At 38.0% G+C, this 11,866-nt stretch overlaps 1 protein-coding gene across 3 annotated transcripts; it reads left to right on the top strand.

Moving 5' to 3' along the window:
- The first annotated feature begins 5 nt into the window (after window positions 1–5).
- LOC113130562 (myb/SANT-like DNA-binding domain-containing protein 4) lies at window positions 6–1,837 on the top strand. Of its 3 annotated transcripts, none has more exons than XM_026307301.2 (4): window positions 6–83; window positions 373–674; window positions 891–993; window positions 1,272–1,837. In XM_026307301.2, the coding sequence occupies exons 2-4, from the start codon at window positions 377–379 to the stop codon at window positions 1,684–1,686; spliced, it is 816 nt and encodes a 271-aa protein (XP_026163086.1). In that variant the 5' UTR covers window positions 6–83; window positions 373–376; the 3' UTR covers window positions 1,687–1,837. The 3 variants fall into 3 exon arrangements, with proteins under 3 accessions (XP_026163086.1, XP_026163085.1, XP_026163087.1); XM_026307300.2 differs by having other exon boundaries at window positions 38–191; XM_026307302.2 differs by having other exon boundaries at window positions 38–191; window positions 891–983.
- Window positions 1,838–11,866: the final 10,029 nt, after the last annotated feature.

The raw sequence follows: 11,866 nt of genomic DNA on the forward strand, positions 1-11,866 counted from the left end.
GTCACCAGCGAAGACGTCACAGTCCTGCGACGCGGCAGACTTTTCCCTGAGACGGAGAAGAAAGCCTTACAATTTACCTTAAGGTCTGATTAGGATTTATTTAACATAGCGTTTTTTGTATCTCATAATATTCACATCCCGTGAGAATCTGACCTGCTGCCAAATTACTCTTTGCCTCCATTCTGTTCCAGGTAGCAAAATTCTTAAAATTTCAAAAATCTCTTAAATGGAATAACTTAAGTTTAAAAATACTTAAGTGGAAGGCTTCACCTTTCAGTTCATCATGTCTGTAGTAGTATATTTAAATTTTCTTCACTGTGTGTATATCAGGGCCAAATGTACATTCACATAATAAATCTGTGTGCGTCTCAGGTAAATGCCTTTACAACTTCTCCAAGGGATGTCCAGCAGGAAGAGAAGACCAAACTGGACAGACCAGGAGAGTCTCCTTCTTGCCCAGTTAATGCAGGAGAGGAAAGACATAATCAGAGGAAAGTGCAGCACTGGAGTATCATTACAAGATAAAAGACAAGCGTGGGAGGAGATAGCCCAAACCATCAATGCTGCCTTTCCACAGATTCATCGTACGGTTTCTGACTGTAACAAAAAGTGGGAAAATCTGCTGGCAAAGTCAAGAGAGGAGATCAAACGTCAGAAAAGGCAAGCGGATACAGGTATGGAAAATCAAAAGTTTGTAAGCAATAAAAACTCTTTTAATTAGTCTAATTAAATCTACACTCATAAAACAAGCTAAGACCTTGAGGGTGGATATGGCAGTAGAAAAATACATTTGCAGTTTAAAAAAAAATCCCCATAATCACTTTCTGTGTTGAACTGATTGCATTGTACGTAATTATTAACGAATGCATGACATGATTTTTCATTCACAGATGAAGACCTGTCCCTTGAACATTTCAGTACTGTGACCCAAATAGTGATTAATGTGATGAACCTCACAGACATGCTGCAACAGGACAGAGAAGGTAAAAACAGGTAATACAATTTTCTATCTGCTTGCCTATACATTCATTTACTAGTGATACATTTCTGAGGTCATGATGTAGGTGGTGTCAGTTCACCGCAATTACAAAACAGAATACAGGATTTCCTCATTTACTCATACTTAATGTCAGATAATTCACAAACCTCTCTATAAAAAGTTCTCATTGTAACTTTTTACTGAATATGAAAACATATCTGTAGAAGTGATATGGTATATTTATCATTTCTGTATAATTTTAATTTACAGATATTTTCATTTTTTGTTTCAGCTGTGATAAAGACGGAAACAATCACGCAGTAGCTGAAAACTTCTCAAGCAAGCATCCACTGATTGAGTATGAGCTCTCAACATTCACATCAAATATCCAGTATCCAGTTCTGTCCACATCTCCAGCAGAACAAAAAATAACAGCTATTACTAGCGTCTCTGACTCCGTCCCAGTACAGGCCAGCACTCCTTGTGCTGCTGTCTTTACAGCCTCTGGAAAACACTCAGCCACCCCCTGCTCCACTTCTTCACCCTCAGTGCAATGCACAACTTTGCAAGAGCGAATGGATTTGGAAATGTCTGTGCTGAGAAGACAAGAGGAAGTCCTCAAGCTGCAAGAGGAATATTACACACTAAAAATCAAGCTGATTAAAAAGCAAATGGAAGAGTCACGTCAGAAGGATGGACGTAATTAGGTGGTGACCTCTTGCACTCGTGAATCCAGAAATCCAGACAATCAGTCTGCTTGTGAAATGTGAAAAAAAAAATCTAGTGGTATTATTATTTGTCTATTATTACTTGTCTGGATGAGGACTTATTCCATTTTCCGCTATTGAGAATAGTTTGTCACACTAATTTCATTCACAATACAACTGCTGTCAGAGCTGTCCTAGTTACTGGCATACAGTATGAATTAGACATCTAAGTTATCCTTCATATTCCACTGTTGTATTACAAGATGTACAAGATGCAGATGAATAAATAACATGGGTTCTAAAAGCTATTGAATGTTCAAATTTCCTGAATATTTTTTTTTTGTGTTCGTAATTTGTCTTTTTTTGTAGGAGGAAGGTCTAATTCATATACTGTGAAAAAATAGTTTGCTGATTAAACAACAAACTAAATTTCTGTACTTTTAAGTGCAAATTTGGAAGCTGTAAATGTTTGACATACACCAATACACATATTTATGAAGCTGAACTTGATCATAGTAAAGTAAATAATGGCCTGTCTAGACAAATGTAGTAATTTGTGTGTAATATTTCTCATAAAATACGTTTATTTGTAAGTGACTGGGGTTGGCACCCAGATGTAAGCAGTAGAGCCCAGAGTGGTGAATAAAAGTCTGTTATTTGCTGTGTGGTTTGCTCATTTCCTTTGTTAGTGTTGTGCCAGACTGTGTTACAGCTAAGTGCTGTGACTGTCTCCCTTTCTGCCTCCTCAGCATTAACTCCTTGCCATTTTGTTCCATGCACTCTTTCAGCTTGGACTGTGGAAAGACAGCAGTTTTTTATGCACCAAGGTTATACGCGCAAACTAAGACATGATTGCGTTTATGTTGCTTAATGTGTTGATGTGACCAGTCTAATGGAGCATTACAGTTTCCCAACTTTTATCTTACTACAGGATCAAACATACTGAATGAGTCTGCCATAGCCCTTTCAGATGAGCTAGTTCACATTACTCAAAAAAGTTTGTCCAAATGTAAACTGGGTACTATGTAATACTATTAATTATATAAATATTTCAATATTTTTTAATATAACCAACATACAACCATTTCATCATTTTAATCTTTTATCAAACCATTTTGACATTTTTCCTCCGACCTATTTTCATTGCTCTTCCAGTAAGGCATTTCAAATATATTTCACTTTTAGCTGTTTGTTCAAACTGTTCTAGGACTAACTTTTTAACTGTGTCCTTCACTTGTTGCTTTCTACATGACTTACACCAAACTATGTTAGAACTGTTGTGCATTACCTATTTAAATGTTTTATCCATTACCTTTAGACAATACTTAAAACTGTTAAGAAAATTTTGTCATTTATCAATTATTTTTCTATTTTTTCAACCATTTGTTTTACGGGCATTCACATGCTCCACTGCACTACTTAAAAGCAATGCTGACTTTTGTGTGCTCACTGTAATGTCTGGTGTGCTTTTTACGGTGGCCCTGAGAGACAAAGCAGATACAAAAGTGAAAGCACAAACAATGCACTTTTGTATGTGTTTTTTGATTTGCAGCACATATATTTAATGTTTTTGCTTTCACTTGTTGTGGACAACAATGGAGGTATATGGCATAGATTGACTGGATGTCTGGATTAAAGACAGAATATGGAATATGAATATGGAGATTTCATTATTGGTTTTAGTGTCTGTATGGAATTGGTGGAAAATAAAAATGTAATGTGCCCTCCGATTTGACTGTTGTCATAACTCTGGATTTTAAAAATAAAATCACAATTTACATTTTTACAATTTTGTTTGTTTTTTTTTGTGATTACTTGAGTTTTTCACAGTACCCTCCTTGAGTAGAAATACGTGTGGTTGGGAATAATTGCTCCAACCATCTGTTTCTATTTCTTTCTTAAATCAGGACTACTCTGTGCACTGGCATGCATTGTATTTATTATACTTCTCTGACTAAGATTAAAGTTAGATGTTTTAAAAAAAAAAAAAAGACTACAGATGACAACTTAAAATGTTAACAATAACAGCCTGATTAATCTTTATGGCCATTATTAGATACTATCTAGCCCTGCATGAAGCATCATTGGTTGTGTCCATTCCACCCATTCCTGACAGATGAACCATGTTATGGCGTACCCTCTGGGCACCCCACTTAACTACCTGAAAAAGAGTCCCTTAATCTCCACTTTCTCTTTGTTTGGACTATTATCAGACCTGTCAGTTCTGGTTGCTTTATCTTCACAGGACTCTACTTGGCTGTTTGACGTTTGCTTAATTTTATCAAAGGCTTATCTCTCCTTTGCCTGAGGATGCATCCTTTTTCTGACTCACTAGAACGTCCCAGCTCTGATAAAAGGCTCAATTATTGAGGTGAATAACACTGCTTTGTGTAAGAGCTTTTTTTATTCATGTCACTGGCTTGTTGGCTTTATATTCCTGTTCGTTGAGTCCCTCATTGTACAGCTTTTTTTCTGTTTGTATTGTTTATTAGCAGGGTGTAGTCCGAAACCTGAGCTAATGACGCAGTGATATCCCATCAGCCACCACTGATCCAGAATGGTGATAGTCGCCTTTGATGGCAGTTAACTCTGTCTTTTGGCAGTAGTCATTTGAAACAGTCTGAAGGAATGTCATGCAGCTTGATCTGATGAAGTGCAATTAAATGGGAGTGAGCTGTTGCCTTTGAGGTGCAAGCCTACCTGCCACACCCTGCAGGCTTACAAATAAGCTTCTGGACATGTCCCAAATGTGTGAGAATGGTCCCTTTTCTTCATGTCCTACTAGTTGTGACATATGGTCTGACAGGTTCTGACAGGTGAGGGCAAAGATAGAAGTGCTGGCCAAGGCACTGAATTAACTCATCCGGTTTGCTTTGGTTGGCATTATGTCAACAAGTCAAATAGGAGAAGACTTTTTGGAGCCCAGAATGAAAGCTATTTGGAGTTGAATCAGATCCTGATCATCCGAGTTTCTCTCTTTGCGTCACAATGACATGTTTATTAGCAACAATTAATATTTGTTAGTTTCGTGTCTTGTCAAACAAATGATAATTTAATAAGTAATAAATCTATATTTAATGTAGGCTGAAGCATACTGACGATATGATTCCTGTGCGTGCCGGTGTGTGATAGACTGAGTAAGGGATCATGTTCTTATGTTCTTATGTCCTTACATTATATCTAGGTTCTCTTCTTTGGGCTTGCATGTCTAAGAATATTTAGATGCTAATTCCTTTTTTTTTTTTGAACACCATAATAACCAAGACCCAGTTTTTGCATATGAATCATAAGCATTGCATGCAAGGTCATGTACATGCGAGTTTCCTGGAAAACTAATCATGGAAAAGACATGCAGCTTAGCTGTTTGGACCAACAAAAAAAACTACCCATAGGTTAAGTACAGATGTTGCATTCACAAATTGGATTTTCCATAATGCAGTTGCTGTTACAAATGCTTAACTTTATTTAGATTAGAAAGGGCAATACCCATTACCAACAAGCTTCAGGCACAATGTCTCTGCTCCAGAGATTAACCACAATTTATGCTTTTATTTTGCTGGCATGGTGACAGCCAAGAAAGGGAAACTTTCTGAAAAGGCACAGTTACAAAGCAAATTACCCTTTACCCATTTATTTTATTTTGTCTTACCCATCACCACAAGTACAAACAAAATGGTTATTAAAGAAAATAAACTAGTTTTTAGACATTGAGTGATTGGATTGAGGCCATCAATGTTATCATTGTGTCTTGTATTGTTTACTCTTGGCACAAATGTTCTCTTGGTTCTACATTACCATTAGTTGAAGGTTATTTCAAAGAGAGTGTGGATATGTGGGTTTGAAGTATGATATAATCATGCCACGGCCATACTAAGACGGTCTAGATTTAGGCATTCTGGATATGCTTGACTTGATAATTTTCCACAATGGTCTTCAGAAATGGACAGCAATTGCCCCACCAATGAAAGGGGATCCTCTTTGTAATTAAAGCCAGTAGAAAATTGGATCATTTTTTGCCTGGACAGCTTTCACATTCCAACTTAATATGGCATTGAAAACATTTGAAGTTGCTGCCTTGGCAGTCTCAAATTATACCTTTCATCAGCCAATCATAAGAAAACGGCAACCTGGCGTTCCCAATCACAACTTACTTTTGAGCTGGACTCCATGTAATCAAGGAGGAGTGCACAATACCCACCGACAAATCGCCAATGAACACTAAAATTACAATTCTCCATTACAGCTCACGGAATGTTTGATTTTTATGATCAAAGTAATACTTTTACTTGATCCACCAAACATCAAATATATGTAATTATCTCTTTATACATTATTTGTTTAAAATGCTACCTTTTCAGTGAACTCTGAGTAGTGCTACTCATTCTATTTTAAATAGTTGGTCTCGTGTGCCGGAAACTGTCAGTTGTCTAATATACTAATGTAACCACCCAGCCTGTTGGTATTTGGGCATTCAGTTCAAGATATGTAGGCTTCCTTCCAACCGCTACATCCCAGTATGAATTATAATAAATACAAGAACACATATTTTCTAAAGTGTCTGTCTTTGTACTGGTCGAACTGATTTCTAGCTTTTTTTCTTTACAGGCTCAGTATTAATAAGATGTAATATTATAATTATATTCTTTCACAGGAGTTTAAAAATGTGTTTTGAGTTTCCTGAGAGCCAAGAAAAAATGCTTTGCCCGCACTAAAGGCGTGCATCCTGTAAACACCCTCAGTGTAATATTAAGTCAACAAGCTGTCCAGGTCAGAATTAATCATGTTGCACAGTAACTGACTGTTATTATTGCTTTGCCTCTGAGCTCTAGTTTGTTGTGGATTCAAAATGTGACCATCATGTCACTGAATCGCTTCTTGCAACTTCTGCACAGTCATTCAAATATGACTTGACAGAGCTGACACGGGAAAGGACATTCACAGTGACACAATGGCATTTGAGTGGTTTAAAAGCTCCATGGAAGCATTTACAGAGCAGGTCAATATTCGCCCCATTGCCTCATCCTTATTGGACAGCTGTAATGCTGAAAATTGAATGATGAGTTTGAAATCACTTGGGGAATTATGGGCGTTAGCACAAGTCACTGGGTTAAAAAAAAAATATATATATATTTTTTATAGTGCGAAGTTTACACTGTGGTAATATAGGTAACACACAGTATACTGTAATTATTTCCAATATAACAGTTAGTACTTTTTGTATAATTTTGTTGCTCTGCAGAACACAAAAGATGAACTCTTCCAGGACAATAAATTTGAGGTCTTGGGCTGCTCTGTCGAGACACTGTTGGCTGTCCAGTGTAACTCTAAAACAATGACCACTATTATGCATCTACAGGCATGTCTACTGTACAGGCACGTATGTCTGCCCCAGAGCAAACCAACCTCCTCAGGGACACTGAAATGAAAGTTGAACTAATTTGTGTCTTGGTTTCTCCCATTCTTAACCCCAGGCTCTGCCCAAGGTCCAAAAGTTGTGAATGACTTCATGTGTTTGTAAATAGTCAAAGAGAAAAGGGGAAAGAGAGAAATGAGCCCAACAGATGACCAAAACCATATGGGACTGGTGGAGAGAAACTCTTCTTGTGACAAGATGCTACGAGGCTCAACACCCCCTCCCCTCCACCTCAACGTCTCTTCCCCCCGAGTCCCACTCTGTCTCATGTCACAGCCATTCACGAAAGACTGCAACTGGAGAAGGTCAATCGGTGGCTGGGGCCAAGAACAAAGTGATCGTGATTTTCAAAAAGTACATGCGGGATCTGAGGAGGAAATGGTTTTGCCGCCAAACACTCAATTACATGTAATTACAATAATTCAACCTTGGAGGATGGTTTATTCAATTTTATTATGAGGTTAGCTCTTTCATGTCTCATAGGGTGGGGGGAGGAGGAGGAGCATTGTGAACAGTGACAGGGACTATGTGAAACAGATACTTAGTCCCTAATCTGAATGCTTTCAGTTTTTCCTTTTATGCCCTGAAGAAGTTGAGCTCATGAATGATTTTTTTCTCAGAACATTGGATAGGTCACTCTCCCCACATGCTAAATGCCCTGACCTGTCGTGACCTTTACCTATTAGAAAAACTGAGGCTGCAGAAAGCCGAACATTTCAAGTAACTTTTTGCAGCACTACAACTATTTAGGGTGATTAATCAGTTAATTAGTTATTTATTATGCAAAAAATATTTCCTGATTTCTGCTTGTCCTAGTTTTTACTATCATTGTTTTCTTGGTTTTGGACTGTTGGTCAAACAGGAGAAAGTTGAAGGTGTTACTGTACCTTGGACTGTGGGCAATTGTGATGAGTATCTTTCATCCATTCATCAGCTGTGCTGCTTAACCTGTAGAGGGTCGTGTGGGGGGGCTGGAGGTAGTTTCAACTGGGTGAGAGGAGGGGTACACTCAGCACAGGTCACCAGTCTGACACATAGAGACAGAAACACTGACATTCACAGGTATAGGTAATTTAGAGTCGTATAAACAGATAATATAAGAGTAACATAAATGGATACATTTAAATTAGGCTTCTATCCGAAATCAGTTTCCTCCCATTTACACACAGCAGCGCCATGAGCTGTCATGCAAGGTGCAGCTGAATGTGAGGTTCACTGACAAACTGTTTGAGCTCCTGAGTCACAGCACAGTGGGATTCTTTAAAATCCCAGCCCTCACTATTTTGGAATGCAGACTTTGTCATTGTAAATCTGTTGGTGTCTGTCTGCATATACTAGATACTGGATAGATTTGGTTTTCTGAAACCCTCAAAATAAAACAGACCTTTTCTTTGTACAAATTAATATTTCAGAGAAGTTGCACACACCCATGCCGCATATTGTCATTATTTGAATCTGGATCTTGTTCAGATTTAACTCAAAAACATCTTCTTGAGTACAAAACTCTGACTCACATCATGTTTATTTGATATGGTTGTTTTTCATTTGACAGTGAGTGATTACCACTGAAGCATCTTCACAGAGGACAAAGACCTAGTCAATGCTGAAGAAACTCAGCTTTGTGGCTCTTGGCTATAAGAGTTTATAGAATTTCCTAGTCTCACTGAAAATTTAACCTTCTATTACAAAAACACATTCCTCACTCAAATATCAGCCCACTCTGTGTTGCAGGGTCAAATGAAAGACTGAAAACTCTGTGACTGATAGTCACTTTTAATTTTTCTTAAGGCTTTCTGTGTGTTGCTCTGCTGAAACATAGGCCCTTTAACAAGACCGAATCACAGACGTGGGCAGAGAAGAGGCTTTGAAATGCAGCAACCCTTGAACCAGAAAATAATCAAGAGGACTTAGACATGGCACTGTGGCCGGAAATTCACTGTGAATACTGGTTAAACCATGACCATTTGAAAGCCCAAGTTTTTGGCTTTCCCACTGATTTTGAGTCCCCCGCCCCTTCTTCCAGTCTCCCTCTCAGCTGTATGTCACACACACAATTTGGACTCCCTTTGACCTAATACTTGATGAGTAACTTCTCTGTTTTCAGAGCAGATTTTGTCGGAAAAAAAAATGTACATGCTTTTGGTTCATTTGTCACACATTCAAATGTGCACATGTGTGCAAATGTGTGTCCCTTTCAGACCTGTGGCTTGCCTCCGTTCTTCACAACATCACAGGGATGGCTACTTTTCTGCTTGTCCAGCAAAAACGCTTACTCCTTGTTTCCCCTGCTGTTATTCCTCCTCATCTTCTTCCACAGTGGAGGAAGAAATTGTGGTTGAGAGCCTTGGCCAAGACTCCCCACAGCTTGTCCTGATTACTAAGCAGACAAGTACCCGTGGTTAGATGGAACCAGGTCTCTCTCTGGTCCTTGTTTCCCCTCCTTCGTAATTCAGAGTGATGGTCTCTGAGGTTTCTGTGAAGGACAAGGGACCTCACTGGATTGTGGATGGTCCTAAAATAAACCTGCTTTTAATCAGTCACCTCTGTCGTGGTTAATATGTGTTATCTAGACATTATAATTGTACATAAAGTAATTGATAAAGTGGGTCATGGCCTCATTCAGCATATGGGAATACACACATTATAATTTAGTTTTGAATAAACAACATTTAATCATGTGACTGTCTGGCATGTCCCTATAATCTTAACAGTCCCATCAGATCTCAGAATGCCAGCCAACCAGGGATTTTTTATCTGCAGTTTCCACTCCTCCTCTCCTTTTTTCCTCCACCATCTCCTCTGATCAATGTGTTCCTTCTGAATTGCATCAGCAGCTTACGACCTTCCAGATAATTAGTAACGGCAAACACAACAGCAACCTCTCTCGGCTTAATGCACTCCACTTCTTCAGCAGTAAATACCAACTGGCTCCTCAAAGAATTGTCATTCAGAAGCACCCCCACCCCTCCCTCCCTGGCTCTGGTCTTTGTCGAGAAGAGAGGGACCTCCTTTGAAATGGCAGGCCAGACCAAAAACACAACTTGTTTAAGAGGAGGACAAAGGCTAAAGAGAGTATCACAATGGCTGATGGAGTCTGATAAAAGCAGATTACAGTAAACTGGCCGTTTCATCAGCAGAGTGGATTGTGTTTTATTGTGTAACAAGGACGGGTCGTGTCGCAGGTCGCTGGAGTTGTCCGGTGTCACTGATCTGAGTTTAAAGAGAAGACCGTGATCTTGTAATCACAAAAGTTAGAAGTCGTTGTCTTAAATCAATACAGAATGAGAAGTTGGTTGTACTGTTGGAACAAGGAGCAATAGGACCTGAAACAGAAGAACAGATGTAAACAACAGAGCTAATGGGGATTAAAGCGGATGAAAGGAATTAAGAGAATGTGAGTTGTAGGAATTTTTCAAACTGTGGGCAAATAATAAAAATAATTTTCATTTAATAATTTTACCATGAAAAGCCCATAGACAATTAAAAAAATCTTAATTTTTTCACATCAGAAATGCTCACATCTTATTACATTATCATGCCATCGTTTACTGTAGTTTGTGCTCTTGTATTACCATCACATCTGAGTAACAGAGCAAAGCATCTGGTTTTTCTAAAACTTTACATCGGATGATTTCTGAAAAGTTGTTTAATAACACTCTGATATTACCAGAGTGTTCAAAAACTCTTCTAACCTTCTGGGTGTAAAACTATAATATATAAATTTAAAATTTAAAAATATCATTTATAAATATTAGTCTGTTTCTCATGTTACAAATTTCCTGGTAGCTGTATTGACATTTCTCCCTGCTCTTTGTGTAAAACAAAAAAGTTAAATAGTAACACTATATTTATAATTAAAATATTGGACAGAAACATGTATAAAAATAAATACAACTGGAAACTAAATTTTAATTTAACTCCCTTTGAAAGTTATCTCATATATTATTTCCAGTAACTGTCTTTGTTTGGACTAGGGAAAAAGAAGCACAACCTGAACATTTTTTAAAAGAGAAATAGATTGGTTTTTTTTTTCAATCAAAATTGTTAAGAGTATTTGAGAATTCAGAAAACCTGCTGCTGTTAAATGATCCTCTGTGTATTTAAAAAACGATCATACATTTTTTAGAGGAAAATCTGATTAAAAGCTTTGTGACTTGAAGTTATAGTAAAACAATGAAAAAAAAAAAAATTTGTGCTATATTTTAAATATAGTGTACAGATTCACCATTAACTATTGTATGCAAAGTTTTTTTTTTTTTTTAAAAGGTATCTTGCTCCGATGTACTTTATTTGGTATTTAAAGTACTGTGGGCGGGGAGAGTAAACTAGGTTTATAGCCTGCTAAGAGACTGGTAAAAGAGAGGAGCGCTTCATCACAATAACAAAAAGAAAAAGGTAATTAAGAGACAGCACCAAAGAGAATGACAAAAGGAGCATGCAGTAAAAAGAAAACACTTTGTATGTAAATCATTTGAGTTTCCTTGGTGTCATGTGAAAGTATGCAAGACAGCGCAAAGAATCCCAGCCATGTTGTTGGTATTAAAAGGCCCTGACGCCAGCCTGAGTGGCGGTGCCATTGTCAATTTGTCCATCAGGAACACAGAGCGAGAAGGAGGGATGGGAATAAAAGGAGGGATTGGGATACAGACAGGGGACAGAAGTGATGACAGAAAGAAGCATATGATGTAAGGGGAGAAAAGATGGAGAGAGCAGTATCAGAACACACCATCGTGGGAGACAGGTGCCTGGATGTTACACTGGTGACAG

Source organism: Mastacembelus armatus, chromosome 5 (genome assembly GCF_900324485.2).
Source record: "Mastacembelus armatus chromosome 5, fMasArm1.2, whole genome shotgun sequence".
NCBI classification, from domain to species: Eukaryota; Metazoa; Chordata; class Actinopteri; order Synbranchiformes; family Mastacembelidae; genus Mastacembelus; species Mastacembelus armatus.